This window comes from Lithobates pipiens, unplaced genomic scaffold (assembly GCF_037356315.1).
Source record: "Lithobates pipiens isolate NorthernLeopardFrog02 unplaced genomic scaffold, aLitPip1_a1.2 Scaffold_13, whole genome shotgun sequence".
Classification (NCBI taxonomy): Eukaryota; Metazoa; Chordata; class Amphibia; order Anura; family Ranidae; genus Lithobates; species Lithobates pipiens.
In genome coordinates this window covers 72,996,617-73,021,124 of record NW_027507718.1, presented here as the reverse complement: position 1 = coordinate 73,021,124, position 24,508 = coordinate 72,996,617, and the positions used below count along the sequence as shown (strand labels likewise).

General features: G+C 40.2%; 1 protein-coding gene across 2 annotated transcripts in view; it reads left to right on the top strand.

The window, feature by feature from the left end:
* Positions 1-24,508, top strand: part of FOCAD (focadhesin) — a 346,212-nt gene that overhangs the window by 237,186 nt on the left and 84,518 nt on the right. For both annotated transcript variants that reach the window (XM_077475201.1, XM_077475202.1), the window contains exons 19-26: positions 7,809-7,941; positions 11,994-12,182; positions 13,436-13,557; positions 14,640-14,732; positions 15,520-15,608; positions 16,254-16,295; positions 18,006-18,114; positions 23,799-23,915. In XM_077475201.1, the coding sequence (XP_077331327.1) occupies positions 7,809-7,941; positions 11,994-12,182; positions 13,436-13,557; positions 14,640-14,732; positions 15,520-15,608; positions 16,254-16,295; positions 18,006-18,114; positions 23,799-23,915 (894 nt within the window). The remainder of the gene's footprint in view (positions 1-7,808; positions 7,942-11,993; positions 12,183-13,435; positions 13,558-14,639; positions 14,733-15,519; positions 15,609-16,253; positions 16,296-18,005; positions 18,115-23,798; positions 23,916-24,508) is intronic.

The following is a 24,508-nucleotide window of genomic DNA, read 5'->3' as shown; positions in this document are numbered from 1 at the left end:
CACACCTTCTATAGACTGAGTGAGGAGGACTTAATAGAGTTGAAGAGTTCACTCTGTAACATGCCTTCTAACAATTTTAATAGGATCTGCAGAGTCATGTAAGTGGGGAGTGAGCATTTTTACTTATAGGCTTCATTGCACTTGTCATTCTCCTAATGTTGTACAATCCATTGAGCTATTGAATGAATAAATAGACTCGCATTTTTCACCTATTTTAATTTGTGAAAATATCTTCTATTACTATTTTACTTATAAAAATACATTTTAATTCATTAAAGTGGTTGTAAACCCTCCCTCGCAAATTTGTCCCATGTAAATCAGCATAAAAAACCCTAATGAACACTGCTTGTAGATATATCCTTACTTGCTTAGTATTGTTGTAGTCCTTTGTTTTCTTTAGAATGATGTCACTGAGCATGCCCAGATCTCCCCTGATTTACGGCACACTCTCTATGTCGTATCTATCTGTTATGAGGACTTCCTACGGCACAACACTGATATCCCAGGAGACGTCATAATCACTCAGAGCTTCCTCCTACACACCATGTGACCTCACATGCAGTGTCAAGCAGGGCATGGGACAGCATTACTGCAGACTTATCAGCTGAAGCTGATAGGACTCGCACAGGCAGACACTAGATAATCAGAACAAGTAAATACTATGAAATAAAACAAGTCAGCTATGAACAGGGAAGCAGGGTTGCCATAGAAACATTGGATTGAGAAGAAGGCTTGGTTAACAGTACAGGAAGTGCTCATTGTAAGGGCGGAAATACACTCCACTGTGGACTCAGAAAACAATACTTAAGATGGTGCTGCCTAACCCCTGAAAACAAGTTTTTTAAAGCTTCTTTAAACAGTAAGTAATATGCAATTTGGGCTGGATTACAGTGGCTATAGTCTGATAATGACTTATTATAATGGAATAAATGAAAAGAAGCTTCAGAGTGGGAGAGTTTACGTCCTCTTTAATGTACATTGTAACTGAAACATTCAGTTTACTAACACAGTCAGGTTGAACAAAAGCAGGTCTCTGCATCTACACAAGTGATGTGGATGTAGGGATCTCTGCAAGTGTTGATTGATTGCTAGATCGATTTTATAGCAGGACTGTTTGATAGAAGGCATTTTAACCACCAGCATCTGGTAAACAGGGGTAAACCCATACTGAAATTTGGCCTGTTCCCGCTGAACCAGTTGAAAGTTGAGATACTTGTATACTCAGCAGGACCATATCTAGCCTGTCTGATGTCTGGGTGCAGTAAAAAATTTCAGAGGGTCAGAGCGGATGGGAGATAAGGAGGGCTAAGGATAAGGAGATGGGAGATAAGCAGGGCAGTGTACAGGTGGTAAGAAGGGCATAGTTAGCAGTTTGTGTGATGGTGTACAAAGGTTATTAGTTTGACAGGACACCCCTACCCTCCAAAATATCAAAACAATATTTGTGCTTAGAATACACTAAAATCATTATTAGCGGGCACAAACACAACATAACTTACAACTTTCCTGCTCAATATAAAATCTCTATTGAGTTAATAAATAAAGCTTGATATGAGGTCTTGGGGCTCATTCACATGGGTGCTGTGGCCTGTTCAGAGTAAATCAGTGTTTTTTTGTTTAATGTGGCTGGGGCTGTTGTAGGCAGGCTATGTTATGCTATGGGGATATAGTGGCTATGCAAACACAGCCACAGATCCTAACTAGACAGATGTGTGAATGAGCTCTTAATTTTTTTTTTTTTTTTTACTTTTAAATTATTTTTTAGAATGTTTAAGTTATGCATAATTTACTATATAAATTTGGGGGTGTTCCACTCAGATGGAGACTTATATACTATTGTGGGAGCTGCTGCCTGCACCAAGACTGCTACCTGGGTAGGGTCTATATGAAAAAAATAAAGTAAAGGGGTAGTAGTGGGTATGACGCTCCTCTTGCAGAGTATTGACGATCGAACATTCTGACAACAAAATCCTGGATTTATTTCCAATGGATGTTGGCTCAAACTTGTCTTGCATACACACAGTCGCACAAATGTTGTCAGACATGCCGAACGTCAAGAACGTGGTGACATACAACACGTACGACAAGCCAAGAAAAATTAAGTTCAATAGCTAGTGCTGCTCATCTGCTTGATTCCGAGCATGCATGGAATTTTTGTACGTCGGAATTGTGTACACGCGATTGGAATTTACGACACCAGATTTTGTTGTTGGAAAATTTGAGAACCAGCTCTCAAAATTTTGTTTGTCGGAAATTCCGACAAAAAATGTCTGATGGAGCCTACGCGCGGTTGGAATTTCCGACAACAGGCTCACATTGAGCATTTGTTGTCGGAAATTCCAACTGTGTGTACGCGGCATATGTATAACCGCGTGTTTCCCTTTAAATCAATAAAATAAAGAAATAAAAACAAGTGCTTGGTGTTCTGTGGTTTCACAAATATTAACACCTTATTTATAATGAAAAAATAAGTTTGTGATCTTTTATTAAAACATTTTCTATGTGCAAACAAATTCCACAATTAAATTCTCAACATGTTCAATAATAAAGTGACAAGTGCTTGAAAGCTGGTAAACATTAAACTCTGTGCTGGTAAATATAACCACCCAATGTGTAAACAATGAAATCCTGGTGTGAATGGTTAGTCCATGACTAAATAAAAATAAAAAATGAAATGAGTTTCTAAAATAAAGTGACACGTGCTCTTTATCAGTACTTGTAACACATCCAGTGCAGGTGCTCCTCTTTTATGCTATTACACTCACCAAAAGGTTCTCCCTTTTAGGGGTAGCTCGCTTTCACAGCTAATCTGCTGTGTAACAGGACCCAGATCCACGTATATATTCCTCTTCTTTCTCCTTTAGCCATTTTGCCCCTTTTTGTATTGTGCTGCCTTGGGCAAGATCAAACATTTGACCTTATCCTTTTGCCACCTCTTGCTTTGCACTCTGTCTAGGCCAGTAGTTTACTATGCTTCAGGTATGAATGAACACAGTGAGTGATTGGTACTGATCACTCACTGTGTTTATTCAGAAAAGAAAGGGGCCGGTAAGTAAAGCATATGCAGGCACATGGGGTGAAGACTGCTTTCAGAGATGGCTGATCACAGAACAGGGTAAAGGGCCAATCACATGGGCCTTTTACCATGTGATAAGCTGTCAGTCAATGACAGCTGCTCATGGAAGTAAACAGAAGCTGGTTATTGGCTTTTTTTTCTCCTCACGCTATAGAAAGGGAGAGAGACGGTAACCGGCTTCTGTTACAGGGACATTGGTCCCACTCAGTGCCCATCAGTGCTTCAAATTGGTGCCTCATCATTCGGTGTCGCATATCAGTGCTGCCTACCAGTGCCCATCAGTGCCACCTATCAATGCTGCCTATCAGCGTCACCTCCTCAGTGCCTTTCAGTGCCGCCTATCAGAGCCCATCCCTGCCACCTATCAGTGTAGCCTCATCAGTGCCACCTCATCAGTGCCCACCTGTGCAGCTTGATCAGCGCACACCAGTGGAGAAAAATTACCTGTTTGCAAAATTTTATAACAAATATTTTTATTTCAAAATTTCCGGTTTCTTTTTGTCTCTTTAGCAAAAAAAACAAAAAACTCAGTGGTGATTAAATACTACCAAAAGAAAGCTCTATTTGTGTGAAGAAAATTGTAACAATTTCATTCTGGTATAGTGTTGCCTGACCACGCAATTGTCATTTAAGGTGTGACAACGCTGCAAACTGGCCTAGGCCCCCTTTTTTTCCAGGTCATTGAAGAAGTAAATTGACAACCCTGATCCCTTAACGCTGAATTTTAGATACGACATTTTTTTGCATAGTTACTTTGGTCCAGCTTGGAGAAAAATGTGTTCTGTGAATTGCACCAGAACAAGTAACCCATTGTGCTTATATGCAATAGGGCAGCCACTATGAACAGGACGTCACTACTTCAGTGATTTTCTGCTTCCACAGGTATGGAGTATATTGATTGAAGCTGAACCAACTGTACCTATGCAATAAAATCCATACCTCGAATTTTAGCTTTAAATCATGCAAGCTTTAAATCATGCAAGAGCCAGATACTTGTCTCCTGCTGCATTGAGTGCATGTGTGCGTGCGTGTGTGTGTGTGTGTGTGTGTGTGCGCGCATGTGCGTGTGTGTGGTGAAGGAAGAGAAGGGGCTAAGGATATAAAAGTAGAGTCCCTACATAAAAAGAGCTGCATTGTTTAGCCATTCATGTTTAGGCCATGCAAGGCCCACCTTACTACCTATATCACTGGCTTATAAGAGAGGAAAACATAGTAATCAATAAAGCCTATTTATTTTGTCTGATTTCTCTTCTAATTCACCAGAGAAACTAGATCATCACCAAAACATTTCAAGATGACTGGATCATAAGAGATAATGCATCTGTAGGCATTTGTGGCTCTTTCATTAAGACCATTACAAGTCTTACTATAAGCTGAAACTTGATTATTGTGGGCTTACTATACATTTTTCATCACCATTTATCTTTCCAGTGCTTTACTTAATAAGTTGGCTGAATGAATCAATATAAACAAGTAATGATCTCAATTCTGAACAGTATTGGTAATTATTGGGGGTAGTTCTTGTACCAGAAGAAGCTATTGGCTTGTTCCCACGGTCAAGAATTGAATAGGCCCTCCTGCTCATGCAGTTTGTATAAGCACAGGCAGATCCTCTCCTGCCCACTGTTATCCAGTGTTTACCTGTTTGCATATGGCCAGCCCATGTTGTCTCCTACCATATATAATTTCCTGTAACAAAAGTAAACTTTTTTTCCATGCAACTTTCAAACAATATCTTATTTTAGTTTATTAATAAAGGACAACAACACACATTATCAATTATCTCCTCTCCTAACATTACTTTTGTGTGTTCATTACTTTATTCAAATGTTTGTGTTTTACATTTACAGCATTGGTTGCTAGGATGAAGGCCACCTGCAAGACAAGACACACTGAGTTGACGTTGGGCAGAGCCTGATGAGGAACTGTGAGTGACCAGTTCCTCATAAGGTCTGCTTTGCCTGTAATTGACAGCGGATAGCAGTGAGTGGACCCATAGCCACTGTTCAGGCCAGTTGAGGCTTTGAAATCCACCCACTGCCATCTCCTGTCAATCACCGGCAAGGTAGACCTAGTGGGGAACTAGTTTCAGAGTTCCCCATCAGGTTCTACCCACATGATCACTGTGCTTTTTTAGTGGATGGAGCCTGATGGAGAACTCTGAAACGAGTTCCCCATCCGGTCCACCCTGCGTGTGATTGGCAGCTCACAACATTGGGTGGTTTCTATTGGACTGAATAAGGGCTATGGTTTCATTCCCTGCCATCTGCTGTCAGTCAAAGGTAAATCAGACCTTATGGGGAACTAGTCTCTCAGTTCCCACTCAGGCTCTGCCCACCTCTAGTTTAAAATTTGACGGCACAGAGACCATGGTGTGAGGGAGAGCACTGAGAAAGACGTGTCCAATATGGACACTCCTTTGTCAGTGCTGGATTTAACAGATTCATGTAGCTGGCTCTGATAGGTATATAAATCGGGCACAAGCACCATGACCTTATGTGCTTCCTCCCGACAGAAATCTAAAGGGTGTTTAAGAATTTTCCAGAGTCTGTCTGAAAGCTAAACTGCATGCATTTTGTTTTGCATGGATTGTTTAGTTCAGGGCACCAGGTTATCACAGGTCTCTTAATGGAGTGGATATGACGTTTCTCCTAGTGTACATTATGGTGCGGGTGATATAACTAACGCTCCTCTGTTGTTTCTTTTGGCTATAAGGGAAATTCTAGATGAGTCCATAGTTCAGTTAACACATATCCACATGCAGACAGAAAAAAAAAATCCTCTTCAAAATGTACTTGTTCAGTTCACATTTTACCAGGGAAACCACAGTGGGAACAAATTTGGAGCCCTGCAATCTGAAATATAATATGTTATGTGAGGTTCTCCTGGGCACATGTGTATGCTGAACTCAGAAATAATCTCACACATTAAATGATTACATGGAGAAGAACCCACATGTGGTATTCATAAAAGATAACTTTTCCAAATACAGTTATGCTAAATGGGTTTTGCTAGTAGTTTTCATTGCATGCAGATGGAGAATTGAGCTAGCTTAGTCCTGGGTTAGGTTTTGCGTGTGCATGTTATAATGTAGGTGATGCATATCTAATGAAGTCCAGGTTTTAAAGTACACCTTTGATGAAAGCATATGCTAATAGTACTGTAAGACCGCTTACCATATGTTCAGTCACTATTTCATTGTGTACTGTGTAGCATGAGATATTGGAGTTATGTTTTTTTTTGTTAGATGAATTTTGTGTAAAGTCATTAATCTTAGGCTGGCCATACATTATACAATTCTCTTGTACAATTTTCCTTTAGATTTTCCAAAGATTTTCCATTTAATATGAGGTCAAACCTAAACACTTCCAATCAGGCACGCCCTTGCACTGCATAGTTGAAGGTAAATCTAAAGGAAATTGAACAAGAAAATTGTATAATGTATGGCCGGCTTTACACTTCCTTTATAGCAAGGCCAATACTCTGAGTACAAACTGAGTTTCTAACTTGTAAAAAAAAATGCATTGGTTGTTACTATTTGCTTTCAAACCTTTCCTGAGAGAAACATGGAGACTACTTATCTGGTGTGAACAAGCCTCTAAATTCCAACTTTAGCCAGATTGTTTTTATTAGTTTAGGATAGAGTAGGGAAGTGTTAAAGCCCCTGTTAGTTTTTTTTTTTTTTTTTTTTTTTTATTGGAAAGATTTATTTTCATGTTCTATATGGTTACATGGAGGGGAAGGGTTAGTACTTTGCTCCTGTTGGGGTGATTTACCCTCACTTCCTCTAGGAAAATGTCTCAACTTTTTGGGTAGAGCTTTACAACTATAGGTAGAAATTGAATAATGAATAACTTCTGCTCCTGAATTCAAGAATTGGTGGGGGGGATTGGGGCGAATAAAAACTGTCATATGCCTGTTCACACTTTAAACCCCAGATCTATTTCGTCTGCTTGATCATCTAACCACTGCTATGCAGAAGATTCCCATACACCATATAGTTGGTACCATTGAATATTTAACCTTTAAAAAATAACTTAATTTCCTAGTATATTTCCATACACTTCAGATACTTTTCTACATGATCTTTCTGTCTGTATTTGTGTAAATTAATTATATGATGTGTGAAACAAGACCACGTTGAGTAGACTAGAATTTGCAGACATATTGACATTTTATAGTCACACTGCGGTTCTATATAAATCTTGTGATGGCTTTTAGTGGAGCAGTATTTTGCCCATGTAGGGCAAAGCAGCAGGTTCCTTTTAAATGCAGGTCTCCACTGACACTTTTATATTGGTCTTCCTTTAGCTCTCCCACCTCTGCATTCATCCTTTGGGAGTAAGCAAAGCCCAGGTTTGCTTTTGCATTGCAGACAATCGGGCGCTCTGGATGGGGTTTTGTGAAGATAATTATTCAATATGGCAGCGTCTATATTCAACCACATTGGAACAAATTCAGAGATAGACAGACATGGTGCTAACATGCTATTTAATTATTGTACTCCTGCACGTCCAGACACAGTTTCCATGGGGATAAATTACCTTTGTGTTTGCGTGTTTCCATTCATATTTGGTAAATTTAGTTAAATGTTTGCCACGTTTTGTTTGGTTTAATTTTTACAGTTTATATATTTATATAACTTTAAGAAATACAGTTGTTTCTTTTCGCGCAAAATAAATCCACCTAAATGTTCAGATCATTTCAATACACGTCATTTGGTTTGAATTAGGCTAGGCCAGAGATAATCCCACCAGATGAGTCTGATTTGGCTGGAGAAGAAGAGGAAAAGGAAGTCGACCTTTCCGTACCTGGTTCCTCATATATAAAACTATTGGCACTAACTCATTCACCTGTATTGCCAGGTAAGAAATGCTTCTCTATTACAAAGGAATACCAAGAAATCCATCTCTGGTAATCTGCCACCCATTTCTCAAAGTTAACTTTAAAGCTGTTCTAACAGTTGCAGGAATCACAAAGCAATCCCCATAGGGGTTCATAGCAGCCCATTGAATCTCAGTCACATTAAAATTGACGTTATTGTAGGTAGTGATACAAAGAAACATGAGGTTTACATCTAACATTAAAATGCTTTCTGGTTCTGTTTCAAATTAAAGTGTTACTCCACTTATGGTTAGAATAGAGCACTCTTCTGGTCCGCTATATGCTTTGCTAAAGTTTTAGCAAAGTTTATGGCATCTAACCTGTAGCCATTTGTATTGACGGGCATACATGGATTCTACTTACTTTCTACTTCCTGCAGCTTCTTGTGTGCTAAGTAGTAAATCTACTGAGCAGAAAAATATATTTCAAAGGGAGTTCTGTACACCAACGTTATATAGATCTTTGCTATACAAGATACCCATGATTTAGAAAAATCACAGCTGGCTGCAGATTGAACTTGAATGGCAATTTTCATTGTTTTAAAATACAAAATGGCTTGTCTAGCAATAATATCTGATGTATTGATTCTTTAACACATTTAAACTTACCTTGTGAAAAAAAGGCACAAGAAAAATGTGTTGAAGTAGCTTTCTAAAACTTTAAAGTGGTTATAAACCTTTACATATACCCAGTGAAGTGATTGGCCTCAGGAAATACATGGAGCTAAAATGAATCATCCTATATAAGTTGTATCTATCTATCTGCAGTCTTCTCTTCTCAACATCCATTTTCAAGTGCTGAATTTTAAAGCTTGTCTGAGATGTCAGAAAAAAGGGGTGGAGAAAGGATATTACACTCTAAAGATCTCAGTGATGAGAGCTCTTAGAGCTGATTGAAGGGAAGAGAGACACCCTTCTCCACACAGCACACAGGAAAAGAGTCTGTCAATCTGCTGGAATTCCCTCCCCGTCACCATTTTTCTTTTGGTGTCAGGAAAACTTATCAGAAGTGATTGAGCAGAGGAAGAGACAGAAGACAGAAATGACATGTAGTGCTCTGAATTAGAGGTCGACCGATATATCGGCCGGCCGATATATCGGCCGATATTTGCCGTTTTTTAAATAATCGGCATCGGCCGATTTGTGCTGATAAAAAGCCGATTTAGAACTACAGTGGGACTTTGAAATGACTTCTGTATAGAAGTCAGTCTAAGTTGACTGAGTCGTCATAGCAACCCTTTCCTCCTCTCTGGGCAGGCTGCCAAGAAAAGAACTAAATGATACAATGTTTACTGTTGAATGAATTAAGTCATCTCAGTGTGTAGAAGTTCTCAGTTTAACCATTTAAAGACTAAATCTTTTCTGACACTTGTTGCTTACAAGTAAAAATCCTGTATTTTCTGCCAGAAAATCACTTAGACCCCCCCAAAAATGATATATATTTTTTTAGCAGAGATCCTAGGGAATAAAATAGCAGTTGTTGCAATATTTTATGTCACACGGCATTTGCACAGAGGTCTTTCAAATGCATTTTTTTGGGGAAAAAATACACCATTTAAAAAATAAAAATAAAATAAAAACAGTAAAGTTAGCCCATTTTTTTTTTGTCCAAAAGTTTTGACTACCTGTTTTTATATATATATATATATATATATATATATATAATTTTTATCTAAATCATACATACAAGTAAACTGATTGGAGGTTTGTTTTGTTTAATAAATGTTTAACTGTAAGAAATTTTCTGTATCACGTATGAAGGCCGCTTTCACACTGGAGCGGGCAGGCGTTGATGGTAAAACGCAAGTTTTAGCGGCTCTTTACCATCATTTTAGCGGTGCTATTTGTCTGCTAGTGGGGCACATATAACCCAGCTAGCGGCCAAGGAAGAGGTTAAATGCGCCCATGAAGCACTGCTGCCAAATCGCATTGCATGCGCTTCGGCAGTGGTGCCCATTCATATCAATGGGCAGGAGTGGTGGAGGAGTGGTATACACCACTCCAAACGTGCTGCTTGCAGGACTTTTTTTTAAGATCCTGCCAGCGCATCGCCTCAGTGTGAAAGCACTCTGTCTTTCACACAGACTGCAGGGGAGCCATTTTACAGGCACTTTACATGCGCTATTTTTAGCCCAAAAGCGCCTTAAAACGCCACAGTGGGAAAGGTGTGTTAGATCAAGGGGCATGCAAAATAAATGTACCGCTTTCAGCACCTAAAACCAGAATGAATCATACCGCCAGGGAGGTTAAGGAACAATTGATCTATTTGCGACATAAACCCCTATCCTGGATAGGCAGAATGAACACATTGAAAATTAACATCTTGACAAAATTAAGATATATATTTCAAATGATTCCAATAACACTACCCCATAAAATATTTAAGGAAATTAAGATCTATGGTATTAAAATATACATGGACACACAAACGCCCTAGGATTTCATATGCAACGTTGGTGAAGGAAAAAAAGACAGGGGGGCTAGCAGCTCCCAACTTTAAGAAATATTATGAGACAATTTCTATCTCTCGGAGAGCAGAGTGGATGCACAATAAGGAAGGGAAAAGTTGAAATTTCACCAAGTAAAGTTGATTTAGGGAAGATGGTATTGATACCACGGCTACACCAAGATTTAGCTAGTAGCACAAACCCACTCACTAGGAACACTTTTAAGGATATGGGATGGACTAGGCAGACAGTATAACTGGGAATACAATGCACCATTAATTTCTATATTAGGCACAAATTATTTTAAGCCAGGGAAAGAGGAACATGTATACTTTACTAGATGGGCAAAAAAGAAATGTTATTGCAGGATGTGATGAAAGGGAATAGAATATACACGTACAAGGAAATTACACAAAAATGGGGAAATATGCCATTAGATAGATGGAGGTATACACAATTGCAGCATTTAGCACAATCACTACTGCAACCACTGTGGGAAAAAGGTAATATGACGCTAATAGAGAAACTACTCTGCTCTCCATTGTGTTTAAACCAAAGTATATCTAAGATATATAAAATACTGGTAAAAGAAGTAGAGCCTGAGTACCCATCTTATATGGGAAAATGGGAGGAAGAAATAGAAACCCTCAGAGATGAGGCGCACAGGAGGAAGATCTTAAGATTAGCCTGTTTTTCCTCAAGGGACGTTAAGACAATGGAGATGTGTTATAAACTATTAGCAAGATGGTATGTGACCCCACAGAGGGCATATAGGATGGGAGCGGATGCCCCCCCCAACATATTGGAGAGGTTGTGACGCTCCAGGGACCTTTGCGCACTTGTGGTGGCAATGCATAAAGATACAGCCTTACTGGGAGGGAATTATAGGAGCGATTTATCAAATAACAGGAGAACACATTCAGCTAGACCCCTGGAAATGTCTATTTCATGACACGAGAGAGACAGTCATTCAGTATAGGAATACATTAGTCCCACAGCTATTAAAGGCAGCTAAAGGTCTCATCCCGAGATTATGGAGAACCCAAGGAGCCACGAACATGAAAAATTGGGTAGCAAAGGTGGATTGGTTGAGATCTATAGAGGAAACAATACACAGAGCAGATGACTCACTAGACGTATATCACGCTATATGGGGTAAATGGTTGAAGTTTAAAAAATATCTTGGATATATGACTTTGTTGGATGCTAAATGGGACCAAGAAAGTTGAGACATTGTGGGGTGGGGGGGGGGGGGGTTGAAGGAGAGAGAGAGGGGTGATTAGGGCGATTTATTTTATTTTTTATTAAGGGGAGGGGATATGGAGAACACAAATCAAATGAAAAGAATGTAACTGAAACATAGAAATTTGTTTATTTACTTTTGTAGTTGTATGTTTTTTTTGTTTGTTTTTTTATAAATTACAACAATAAAAGAGAGAATATAAAAAAATAAAAAAACTATTTGAATATTGAAAATCATTTAAAAATCACATTACTAAAGTTAATATTCTTTTTACAACTTTTAATGACATCAGGTCCACTTCAGAGCCACTGCTTCACCTAATAATGCATTTAATCTTTATTTAGCATATGAAGAGTTCCTCTCGTCTCTGGTGAAGCAAGAAATGAGCCGTATGCCTCGTGGCATATACCATACTGCCCTCCGTGGTGGAACAATGCGATCTTACCAGGGCAAAGCAGTTGCAGGAGTTCCTAGCTTTATGCTGAAGATGTATGAGAAGAACAGACAGCCTGGTCTGAAACCAGGACTTGCAGGTGGTGATGTTCTTAGACTGCCTCATCATCTATCTTGTGGTGCTTTGTGTGGGGGAATACTGAGATAAACTGTAGCTAATATGTGAAGTGATTCCTGGCATGAAATGTGACTGTTGTAGGAAGTGAATCTGTTACGTGTAACTCCAGTTTTCTCTGTATTTCAGGTGATGTAATGCAGGGTAGATAATGATTAACACTAGTTAGCTTTCCATTAATGAGGAATACTATTTAGCTTTCCGTTCTGATTCTTCAGTCAATCTGAACATGCAGTCTGTCAGCAGCAAGGCTGGATTCCCGCCTGTGCCCTTTTAGGGCATTTTGCAGATTTGCACTATAGAACGTGTTCAATAGGAAGCCATGTTAAATGGACTGTAGTGCAAATCTGCAAAATGCAAGAAAGCACCAAAACTGCATAGGTGTGAATTCAGCCTAACTGTACCTCCAGTTCAATTTTCTGTTTATGCACTTTTCACCAAATGTAATGGATTGGCTTCAATAAGTACCTCTCAGATTCCCCCATTTTATGTTTTTAGTTTAGTATGTATGACTGAGAGGAAGATTATTACTAACTTCTGCTGTTATGTTAATTACTGTTTATTATATCAGTTAAACAATTCAATGGTCAACTGTGGTTAATTGCAAGCCAGTGCAGACCGACAATAGTGATAACGGTAAGCTTGGAGGATATCCCAATGGACATAAGACATTCCAAAAAAACTGTTCCACCATAACACAATAAGATACCTGCTATCTACTAATTATCTCACTCATTTGTGCTAGGATATGTACAGTTGTAAAAAGTGTTGGATTACATTTTTTAATGATGTAGCCCTAGTAGAGCCAATTAAAATAAGACACATTTTAGTAGGTTTATCGTGTCCTTTGTTTTATGTTGAATGTATTCTGTTAATTTAATAAGGACAGTACAAAGAGATGATTTCATTGTATTACTGGCAATGGACATGGTAAAATAGACATGAGAAAACAACTGTGAATGAATCATACGTTATAAACATCCCGCTGATTTCCCACTCTTCCAAGAAAACAGTGATTATATCCAGTTTCTTATGATTTTTATATCAAACAGATGTAATGCGCATAAACATAATTTATTACCATGATACTTATCTGTCCAAATCTGCATTTACCCATTAAAAAAAAAAAAACACATTCATTGTATGAAGAAAGCTTTTCTGTCATGTAGACTTCGTACATTCTTTATGGGTTTTCTCACCGAATGTTACATTTTACAGCCGGCATGCTGCTGTGCTATGACCTGCCTGTTCAGACGGACAGAGATGGCAGACCTATCAATCGCTTCCTTGCCAGCAGGGGCCGCAGTTACCAGCAGATGTTAACAGCCCTTATACATGAGGTATGTGTTAAGAACCTCTAATGATGGCAATACTGATCTGCCTTTGACTGATTTATATGGTCACACGGTTATAATGTGCACCACTCTACTGCTGTGCTACTGTTATTACCACGTTTTGTGTTTTCGGAAGAGAAAAAATCATTTGGGCATTATTTATTTTGAAAAAAACAAACACATGTCAAATCCTTTGAAATATGTTATTTGTATATTAATATCAAATTAATTTGTTAAGGTGTAATTAATGAACAATTCTTTCACACCATTTAAAGAGTCTTTCCTTCTCATATGCTCACCTTCTCAAGCAAACACTTTTCTGATGAATGTGCATTGAGTTATCCTATCTTTGCTCATTTATAAGAGAAGGAATAAGTTAGGAATTGCCAAATCATTTTTTTATGCAGCTGATTGACATGCAGCCACTTTTCCGGTTTTCTCAAATGCTCAAAAATATTATTCCTAGTATGATGGATGTGATATTTAAAGAGACACTGTTGTTGGTATACATTTATCCTTGCAATAAGGTCTCTTTAAAATGCATGTCCTATATTTATCAGCATGGCCATTAGTTTATCCAAGCTTCTCTAGCAGAGCTATATTTTTCACTTCTGGATGTGTCAGATGTTTGCTCGCTGTGGTTTCACCTATTGGCTACTATATCACTAGTGTGCCCCGTCACCAGTGTATGGGTACACTGGTGATGTAACAGCTAGCCGGGGGAGCTGCTGCCTGCCACAGGGCGATGCAAGCATCCAACATACCCAGAAGTGTTGAATGAATGCTGAAAATTTTACTGACAGCATTAGCTCTACAAGACATTGAGGGTTGCATTTGACAGAGGTGCAAATTTTAACTGTAGTACATGTATTTAAAAAAAGATACTGTTGTTAGGATTACATGTGTCCTAAAACTGTGTCTATTGAAGACAAACCTGTTACAGACCTCAGCAGTTTAGACATGCACATGTGCATATAATAAAGCTATTTTACAGAAAAAGTAGAACTTTGCATGTAACTTCAGTGCCTGTATCTCAAGATACACTGATTGTTTTGACAACTTACCAACTGCACATTTGTTTCCTGTAGGTAAATATCCAGTCCTCGGAATGGCATCGCTCTATTCTGTTGCCTCAGTCATGGCTTGGCTTCATGGGAAGGACATACCATGCTGTGCTTCAGGTATGTTCATGTGAAAAGAAGATGCTACGTGTGTGTTAAAAAAAAAAAAATATATATATATATATATATTACATTCTGATTTTACAATGTCCTTTACCAATAGCGGTGTAGTTCAGGGGCCTACCCACACAATGTATTCAATTATTATCCAGTCAGTTAGGTCCTTTAATGTGGGATTAGATAAATATAAAGGAATTTGTATAACCAAATTGTAACCTGTATAACCAACTTTAGGCAGGCATGACCTTTTCATGTAGATTGTTATTCCAGTAATGACATCACTGATACTTATTTTTACCAGTAAATAGAGAACTGTACCTTGACTGTTTAGATGCAGTTGAGTGCACAAGTTTATTTTTGCCTTGGAATATGATATTTTGTTGCTAGGAGCTTTTTTATCTTATTCAATTTGCCTTTTATATTAGGTTGAATAGCATTGTAAAATGAGGTGTTTTGAAAAGTTTGGTAGTTCATTCTTTTGTCTGATGAAATGGACTTTGCCATGAAAAAGGAATTGGGGGTATCATTGCTGACCTCTTTGAAAATGCTAGTTGTATAGCTGTCATGCAGAGGTTCTATTGCTTTCTGAGTTTGTGACCTGGAACAAGTATAGAGATTGGGAACTCTGACACTTTTCCGACACTCATTTACAGCATGCCTATTCTGGGTCAGTGACTGAAAAGTTCTGATGCCAGCCATGTAAAATTTTCCAAAGATGTAGAGCAATAGAAGCCCCACACTTTTCTACTTTTTGTGATTTTTCTGTTTATTTTTTATTTTTTTCTAGGGTAGGCAGGCTGAGCTAGAGATGCAGCTGAAACATGGAAAGGATGACCCACAAGAACTCCAGTATAAAGCACACACAGCATGGCTCTGGTATGGAGCAGGTTATGGGTTATGTCATCTAACAAGATGGTTCAGTTATTGTTATAATTCTATAAGTTGGCAAATACAACATTTTCAGAACCGCACCATTTTCTTGATGTCATGCAAATATTATCACTCCTTCATATGGAGCCCAGACATGTTGTCTTTTTACTTTGTTTATTGTAGTGTTTAAAAAGAGCGGAGAGAATACTTAAAAGCTCTCTCCAGTTTATATTGCTATATGTGTCTTTGTTGGAGAGATTTGCCTTCACCTCCTGTTTGACAAGTGTCACACAAAACGAGGAGGGGAAATTTCCAAATAGGAACATAGACCACAAGAACTTTATTTTTAGTAGGTTGGTGAAGGGTTAGAACTTCTGTGAGAATTTTATTGCTCTTTGGGTTCACATTGGGGAAATTTTCCCCAGATGCCTATCAAGCTGTCAAAAAGAGCAGGCACTAAGGGAATATATCCCCAAATTAACAGAGAATCAATGAAAACCTAATGAACGTTACAACCCTTCCCCACACTAAATCTAAAACTTACAATCTAAAACAAACAAAACATTTTTTTTTCTGGAGTAGAGGCTTATACATGTTTTTTTTCTTTTTTACGTTTTGTGTTTCGTGACAGTTTGTAATTTTGTATTTCAGGGTAAGAGATGCGCTGACTGAAGTGATAAAATCTGCTATCAAGTAAGCTATTCACCTCTTTTAACCAAGCTACTAACTTGTTAATCCTCATTAATCCACTTATAGGGGAGGCAGGCTAAACTCTTGTTTGCAGCTATAGGGCAGGATCTAACTGCTAGGCACTCCCCCCACCTATCTGCTATTTGAACATCACTGCTGAGTAACTCCAGGGGTATCACTGCTTAGAGGGCACATCTTCCTTTAAAAGCTTGCCTCACAAAATCGGACTGATGCCTAAAAGCTGTGCAGATGCTATTAAAAAGGTTCTTTGCCGTGTTTGAAAAAAAGTCAGCAGCTACAAAAGAGAACTTCTGGTGGATCGTTGTGACAATCCGACCTGAAGTGGGAGCGGGTACCTGTTAAAACCAGAAAGGGGCGAGGAGGGCATAAAGCAGAACTTTCCCTATAGGGTGATAACTCCTACAATATTAACATGGGCTTCCATATAAAATAATTCTTAATTCCAGGACTTTCAGGTGTTCATGGACAACAGTGTATAATGTTGGATGGTCCATCAGCGTACTAACATATCACAATTGACAGTTTAACCACTTTCACACCGGACCATTTTGTTGGCTTAAGACCAGACCACTTTTTGTGATTCGGCACACAATTAACTGACAATTGCGCGGTTGTGCGACGTGGCACCCAAACAAAATTTACGTCCTTTTTTTCTCACAAATAGAGCTTTCTTTTGGTGGTATTTGATCACCCCTGCGGTTTTTATTTTTTGCACTATAAACAAAAATAGAGCGTCAATTTTGAAAAAAACGCATTATTTTTTACTTTTTGCTATAATAAATATCCCCCAAAAATATATAAAAAAAAAATTTTTTTTCCTCAGTTTAGGCCGATACGTATTCTTCTACATATTTTTGGTAAAAAAAAACGCAATAAGCAATTTTTGATTGGTTTGCGCAAAATGTATAGCGTTTACAAAATAGGGGATAGTTTTATGGCATTTTTATTAATATATATATTTTTTTTACTAGTAATGGTGGCGATCAGCGATTTTTATTGTGACTGTGACACTATGGTGGACACACCGAAAATTTTTGACACATTTGTGGGACCAGTGTCATTTATACAGCAATCAATGCTATACAGTGATTCCTGTGTAAATGACAGTGAAGGGGTTAACCAGGGGGTGGCAGTGTCGAGGGTTAAGTGTGTCCTAGGGGCGTGTTACTAACTATGGGGGGCAGGGCTGTGTGTTAGTGAACACTGGTCTCTGCTCCAATCACAGGGAGCAGAGATTAGTGTCATTTGTTGCTAGGCAGAACGGGGAGATGCTGTTTATATCTCCCCGTTCAGCCTCCCAGTGAGACGATCGCGGGTATCCCCATGGCGATCGAGTCCGCGGGACCTGCGACCGGAGTCACGGGGGTCCTGATCGGCGCACGCACCGCCAGCGGCGCGCACGCGATAGCAGGGCGGCAATTTCAAATGGACGTACCTGTACGCCAATTTTCCTGCCCGTGCCATTCTGCCGACGTACATCGTCGTGCGCCGGTCAGGAAGTGGTTAAATGTCATTAAAATGTAAGTTTAAATATAACCCATATAAATTTCCATTTTACTGTTAAATGGTGCAGTTGTATTTGCCATGAAAGCAGGACAACTAAAACATTAGAGAGCACTTACTGTAAGTGAGTTCCAAACATAAAGATTCCATTCTGAAGTCAGAACTTTTCAACTCTCTCTCTTTTTACAGAGACAGCCCTGTAGTAAAGGGGAATGCACTCCTAGCTCTCACTGGCCTAGCTGTTACTGTCTTCAAATATGAAAGTAGTCTTCCATCAGAAACCGAAGGTGCCCCAGAGGTGCGTGTGTTTGTGTGTGTCTATGTTTTTATTGATTCTTTTTGTTCTATCTGTTTTATTGGGAACACTTTCCTGTTGTTTCCAGAGTCGGAAGTACTGTTAACATCTGGTGTGGGCGAGCCTTTGGTTCACACATATGTGGGAACATGTGTAATTAGCATGTATTCCCTGACCAGCATATGTGTGAACCTAGGTATTTAGTACATCCGCACATATTTTGATGATGAATTATGTTAGATCATCAAATAACAGCTTCCAGAGGAACTAAGCATCCTGAAAAATACTAATGAATGTATACAACCCTAAAGAGAATGCCTCCGATCCAAAGTCTTCCCCACCTTTGGCCTCATAAACCTTTATTTTCTACACTGACACTTAACTCAGTTTAAACTGAGCAACACATATCATAATTTTTGCTTACGTAGGTTCAGTTTGCAGGAGCAAGTCCTGCAATAGGGGTCTGTCTCTGTTTAGAAAATTGTGATCCTATAATATTCATTGTGCAAAAAGGCCTATTGCACACGATACTCCTGTATGAGCATCTACTTTTTTCATATGTTTATTTTGTATGTATTTGCGCGTATTTACGTGTATATGCTTTCCCGCATTGTTACACACACTCGTGCATTTTTGTGCAAATGTGCGAAAACTTATTCTCGTGTTTTCGTTCTGCACAATATGTAAATTGGCATTTGCGGACGAGGCGTAAATTCCCGACCAAAAAAGCAGATTTTTCTATTTTTTTCTATTTAATCTAGAAACATTTGGTATGAAGGAGCATCCATAGGCAGACACAATTTGTGAAGAAGTTTATTTATACAGAGTTTAGAGCTAAAAATACCCATGGAACCATTACATTAAAATCTACAGCTTTAATTAGGCAATACCAGGTTTATCAATTTAGATTCAAACAAAATGCTTTTAAGATCTCTGACATAAGTCATGAAAGCCTCTACTTTTGATAAGTGTGGCAAAAAGGTCTTCCACTTTTTCTTGACTTTGGATAATCATATAACTATGCACCTAGTGTTAATATTAGCATTCTGTGAAGAAGTGAGCTGCCATCTAGCTAAAGGGAGGCCTGTAGATGTGGTCTGGATTTTGCAAAGGCATTTGATACAGTCCCCACAAAAGTTTATGTTACAAACTGAGGTCTGTGACCTAAAAAAAAAAAAATAGGGTGTGCAACTACATGGCAAATGAGGGTTAATGTTGAAAAATGTAAGGTAATGCATTTGGGTGCCAAAAATGCGAACGCAAGTTACTCGCTAGGGGAGAACCTCTGGGGGGAATCCAGGATGGAGAAAGATCTGGGGGTCCTAGTAGATGATAGGCTCAGCAATGCTCAGTTGCTGCAAGCAAAGCCATCAGAATATTAGCATGCAATAAAAGCAGGATTTACTCCAGAGATAAAACAATAATTCTACCCACTCTACAAGACTCTAATCTGTCCGTATCTTGAGTACGTCGTCCAGTTCTGGGCACCAGTCCTCAAGAAGGATGTGCTGGAACTGGAAAGAGTTCAGAAAACGTAAACAAAGCTAACAAAGGGACTGGAGGACATCAGTTATGGGGGAAAAAACTACAAACATTGAAAGTGTAACTCCACTTTTGTTGAGAAAAAAACATTCCCCTCTGGGTGATCTATGTACATTACAAGGAGTATAATAAACTTTGTGGTAGATTTCTACCTTTTGTTATTCTGAAGAAATCCACATGTGTTTGTCTCTGCCTCTATTCTGAGTGGGTCTAATAGGAGTGGTTTCATAATTAACTGTCAGGTGTGGCAACAGTATGGCACTAATAAGGAAATCTGCTGGGCCTGCATCCCTTTAGATGGGTTCCTATTGAAATTATCTCTCTAAAAACTAAATTTTTGTTGCAGGGGTTGCCTGAAATCTGACGTGTATCTTAGTGCAGATTTCTGGGAAAATTGGTGAGCCAATCACACAAGCAGGACATTGTTTCTGGGGAATGGTCAGTACACACTCTGTGTACGGCACAACCCCAGGTAAGCCATATTGCAATGCATTCTCAGAAAAAAAAAAAAAATTTTTATTGGAATATTTATTATAGCAAAAAGTAAAACACGACTGTGCAATTGTCAGTTAAAGCGACACAGTGCCGTATCGCAAAAAATGGAACAGTCAGGAAGGGGGTAAATTCTCCCAGGGCTGAAGTGGTTAATAACATTCAATTACAATATGATTAGTGTTGCAATTATATGCAATATATTATTTTTCTTTATTTGTTATTTTTTTGTTCCCCCATGAAAGTGGAGTTACCCTTGAACTTATTCTCTCTGGAGAGGAGACATTTGAGAGGGGACATTATAGTGATATACAAATACATTAGTGGTCACTGTAGCATAGGGGAAAAAACTTTTCAGTGAAAGGGAGTTTAAAAAAACATGCAGCCATTCGCTGAAATTGGAAGAGAATCGGTTTAGCCGTAATCAGCGTAGAGGGTTCTTTACTGTCAGAGCAGTAAGGATGTGTAATTCTTTTCCACAGGCAGTGGTGTCAGCAGGGAACGCAATGGTTTAAAAGAATGATTAGATGGGCATCTGAACGATCACAACATACAGGGATATGCAGTTTACTACTGAAATGTACACACACACAGGTTGAACTGGATGGAGTGGTATCTTTTTTCAATCTAACCAACTGTGTAATATGTTTAAAGTGCTGTATGACCACCCCTACAGAATATCATTATTATTTTACGGCAGTATCTACTGTGCTTTCTTTCTAAAATCTCTAGAAGTGCAAAATTGCTAGTTGGATTATTTATACACTTTGGCACGTCTTGTTGATCTTGCATAACAATTTTTCCATTTAAGATCCTGAAGTTGCAGGAGCTCTTCCCAGGCTTAATATATAAAAGGATACCTTTTTGTCCAGGTCACCTTCTGTCAACTGTTAACCGGAACCATATAGCGGTGCTGACACTCTGGTGCATAGGTAGTATGGTGTGGATGCTGTTTTTGCTTTGCTGAGACACATTTTAATGTCGTAATCTTTAATCTTCATTAAAAGTATCTGAAAGATAGACCATTAACCTTCATTTATTCTTATTTATGAAGGGTTATCATCTTTTTTCCCCTTCTTTTGGCTGACGTTTGGTTTTATTTCTCTTACAAAGGTATACTAAAGTTCAATCTCCTGCGCACGGCAAGGAGTATGGGACAATAAGGCTATATCTTCTCCAAAGTCATGATCCTACAGTATTATATTGAGTCCCCTGATAACTCTGGATGCAGCATTCACACACCACTACTTGATGACAAGGTTGAATAGCACTGTGGAATGGTTTAGTTGAGTGGAAATGTTTCGTTTTGCACAGTAAGAGCCGGTTCACACAGGGAGGCGACACGACTTCCAGGACGACTTTGTGAGGCAACTTGGAGACGACTTGAACACGACTTAGACACGACCTGGGGCGACTTACAACACGACTTTGAAGTCGCCCCAGGCCAGGCGACTTTTGCCGTGGCCAATCAGAGAATGAGAGAAAATTGGCGTGGGTTCCCCCTCCGAGAGCATACCAGGCCCTTAGGTATGGATTCTAAGGGGAACCCCCTACGCCGAAAAAAACGGCGTGGGATCCCCCCCAGATCCATACCAGACCCTTATCCGAGCACGCTACCCGGCCGGCCAGGAAAGGGGGTGGGGACGAGCGAGCGCCCCCCCCTCCTGAGCCGTACCAGGCCGCGTGCCCTAAACATGGGGGGTGCCTTGTCCCCATGTTGATGAGGACAAGGGCCTCTTCCCGACAACCCTGGCCGTTGGTTGTCGGGGTCTGCGGGTGTGGGGCTTATCGGAATCCGGGAGCCCCCTTTAATAAGGGGGCCCCCGGATACCGGCCCCCCACCCTATGTAAATGAGTATGGGGTACAATGTACCCCTACCCATTCACCTGTGGAAAAAAGTAAAAATAAACACAAAACACAAGGGTTAAAATAGTTTATTGCACAGATCCGGGGGTCTTCTGTCTTCGGGGGTCTTCTCGCCGGACTCCTCCGCTATCTTCTGCTAGCTCTTTTGCTAGCGGAGGAGCCCGGCTTTCTTCTTCGTCGCCGCCGCCCTCTTCTTCAGACTTCGGGGGTCTTGTCCCCCTCTTCGGTTCTTCTTGCCGGGCCACCGCTTCTTCTTCCAGCTCTTTTACTAGCGGTGGCCCGGTCTTCTGTCGCCGCTGCCGCCTTTCGTTCTTCTTCTTCTGGAGATGTTGACTCGACGCTCTCTCCGGCCGCAATGCCAGGGACGCAGTGCGCGGCCACTTATATAGGGACAAGGGGCGAGGTCACCGGATGATGTCACATGGTGACCGCCCCCTTACGATGTCACAGTCCCGGAGGATGCTGGGACTGTGACATCGTAAGATGGAGGGGTCACCATGTGACATCAACCGTTGACCCCGCCAAAAGACGCCGCGCACCGCATCCCTGGCATTGCGGCCGGAGAGAGCGTTGAGTCAACATCTCCAGAAGAAGAAGAGCGGAAGGCGGCGATGGCGGCGACAGAAGACCGGGCCACCACTAGTAAAAGAGCTGGAAGAAGAAGCGGTGGCCCGGCAAGAAGAACCGAAGAGGGGGACAAGACCCCCGAAGTTGGAAGAAGAGGGCGGCGGCGACAAAGAAGAAAGCCGGGCTCCTCCGCTAGCAAAAGAGCTAGCAGAAGCTAACGGAGGAGTCCGGCGAGAAGACCCCCAAAGACAGAAGACCCCCGGAGCTGTGCAATAAACTATTTTAACTGTTGTGCGTTGTGTTTTATTTTTACTTTTTTCCACAGGTGAATGGGTAGGGGTACATTGTACCCCATACTCATTCACATAGGGTGGGGGGCGGTATTCGGGGGCCCCCTTGTTAAAGGGGGCTCCCGGATTCCGATAAGCCCCCCGCCCGCAGACCCCGACAACCAACAGCCAGGGTTGTCGACTTCTCCTCATCAACATGGGGACAAGGTGCATTGGGGTGGGGGGGCCACGTGGCCCCCCCTTTCCCAAGGCACCCCCCATGTTGAGGGCACGCGACCTGGTACAGCTCAGGAGGGGTGGGGCGCTCGCTCGTCCCCACCCCCTTTCCTGGCCAGCTGGGTAGCGTGCTCGGATAAGGGTCTGGTATGGATCTGGGGGGGGACCCCACGCCATTTTTTTGACGTAGGGGGTTCCCCTTAGAATCCATACCAGACCTAAGGGCCTGGTATGCTCTCGGAGGGGGAACCCACGCCAAATCTTTTTCATAAATTTGGCGTGGAGTTCCCTCTTGAGAGCTGATAATTCTGTCAGAGTCGCCTCCGTATAGACGGAGATCCGACTTGGAGGCAACCTCCATTGAAATCAATGGGTACCAGTCGCCTACAAGTCGGATTGAAGTAGTACAGGAACCTTTTCTGAAGTCGGAGCGACTTCAGTAGCGTGCATTAAGACGGCTCTCATTCACTTTCATTGATTTTTAAATGTTGTCCGACCTGAGGCGACTAGGGGCGACCTGAAGTCGGATCTGAGTCGCCCCTGTGTGAACCGGCTCTAAAGGTGAAGTAGAAACTTTGAATTATATACTGTAGATCATAGAGCAGATAGTAATGTGCATGTAAGTTTGGCTCAGTCAAAGGGCTGCGTTAGCTTGCATGCATTTCTAAATATATAGACTGTTCAAGGATGAATGAGTTTCTGTTTACCTGCAGATTGGACCTGAAATCCTTCCCACCCAAGCTTGGATTTGTATGGTGCTGGACACTCTTCTTAGTATTGTCAGCAGTCATTATTATCCTAAGGGCAGAATCTTTCCTTGGTTCCAGCAGGTAAGTTTGCTGTATATTAAAAAAAAAAAAAACATCAAAGTATGATCACCATTTTACTGCTTCCCTTTTCACAAACTTTTTGTCAGCATCATCAATACGGTGTATATTAATAATAAAGCATTTTTTTGTTAGCACTTAAATTTCAAAGGTTTGTAGAAGTTTGTATTTCCCTTTCTGCACCAGGCAAAAGAGTCAATGTGCACAAATATTTTCTAAATGTTGTAGTGTCTATGTAAACCTTGTTTGATAAATTGTATGGAGCCGTAGGCTTGCCACAATATATATTATGATTTAAACTGAAAAAAAAACAACTGGGGATTAATTTATTAGGAAAGCTATAATGAATTAAAAGAGGATGCATTAACTGAGATAGCTTTTTATTACATGCATTTTATTTGGTGAATTTTCCCTTAATGGATAGAATTAGCATGGCAGCCGTTTAAAACATACCTCTGACCAGGTCCAAGATGTACACTTTGGAATGAAAAGTGTTCCAAAACCACATTTTAAACATACCTATATGTCAAAATCAACCCAGAATATCACTAATTTGAACTACACTGAAAAAAAGTGGATGTTACCAAAGCATCCAA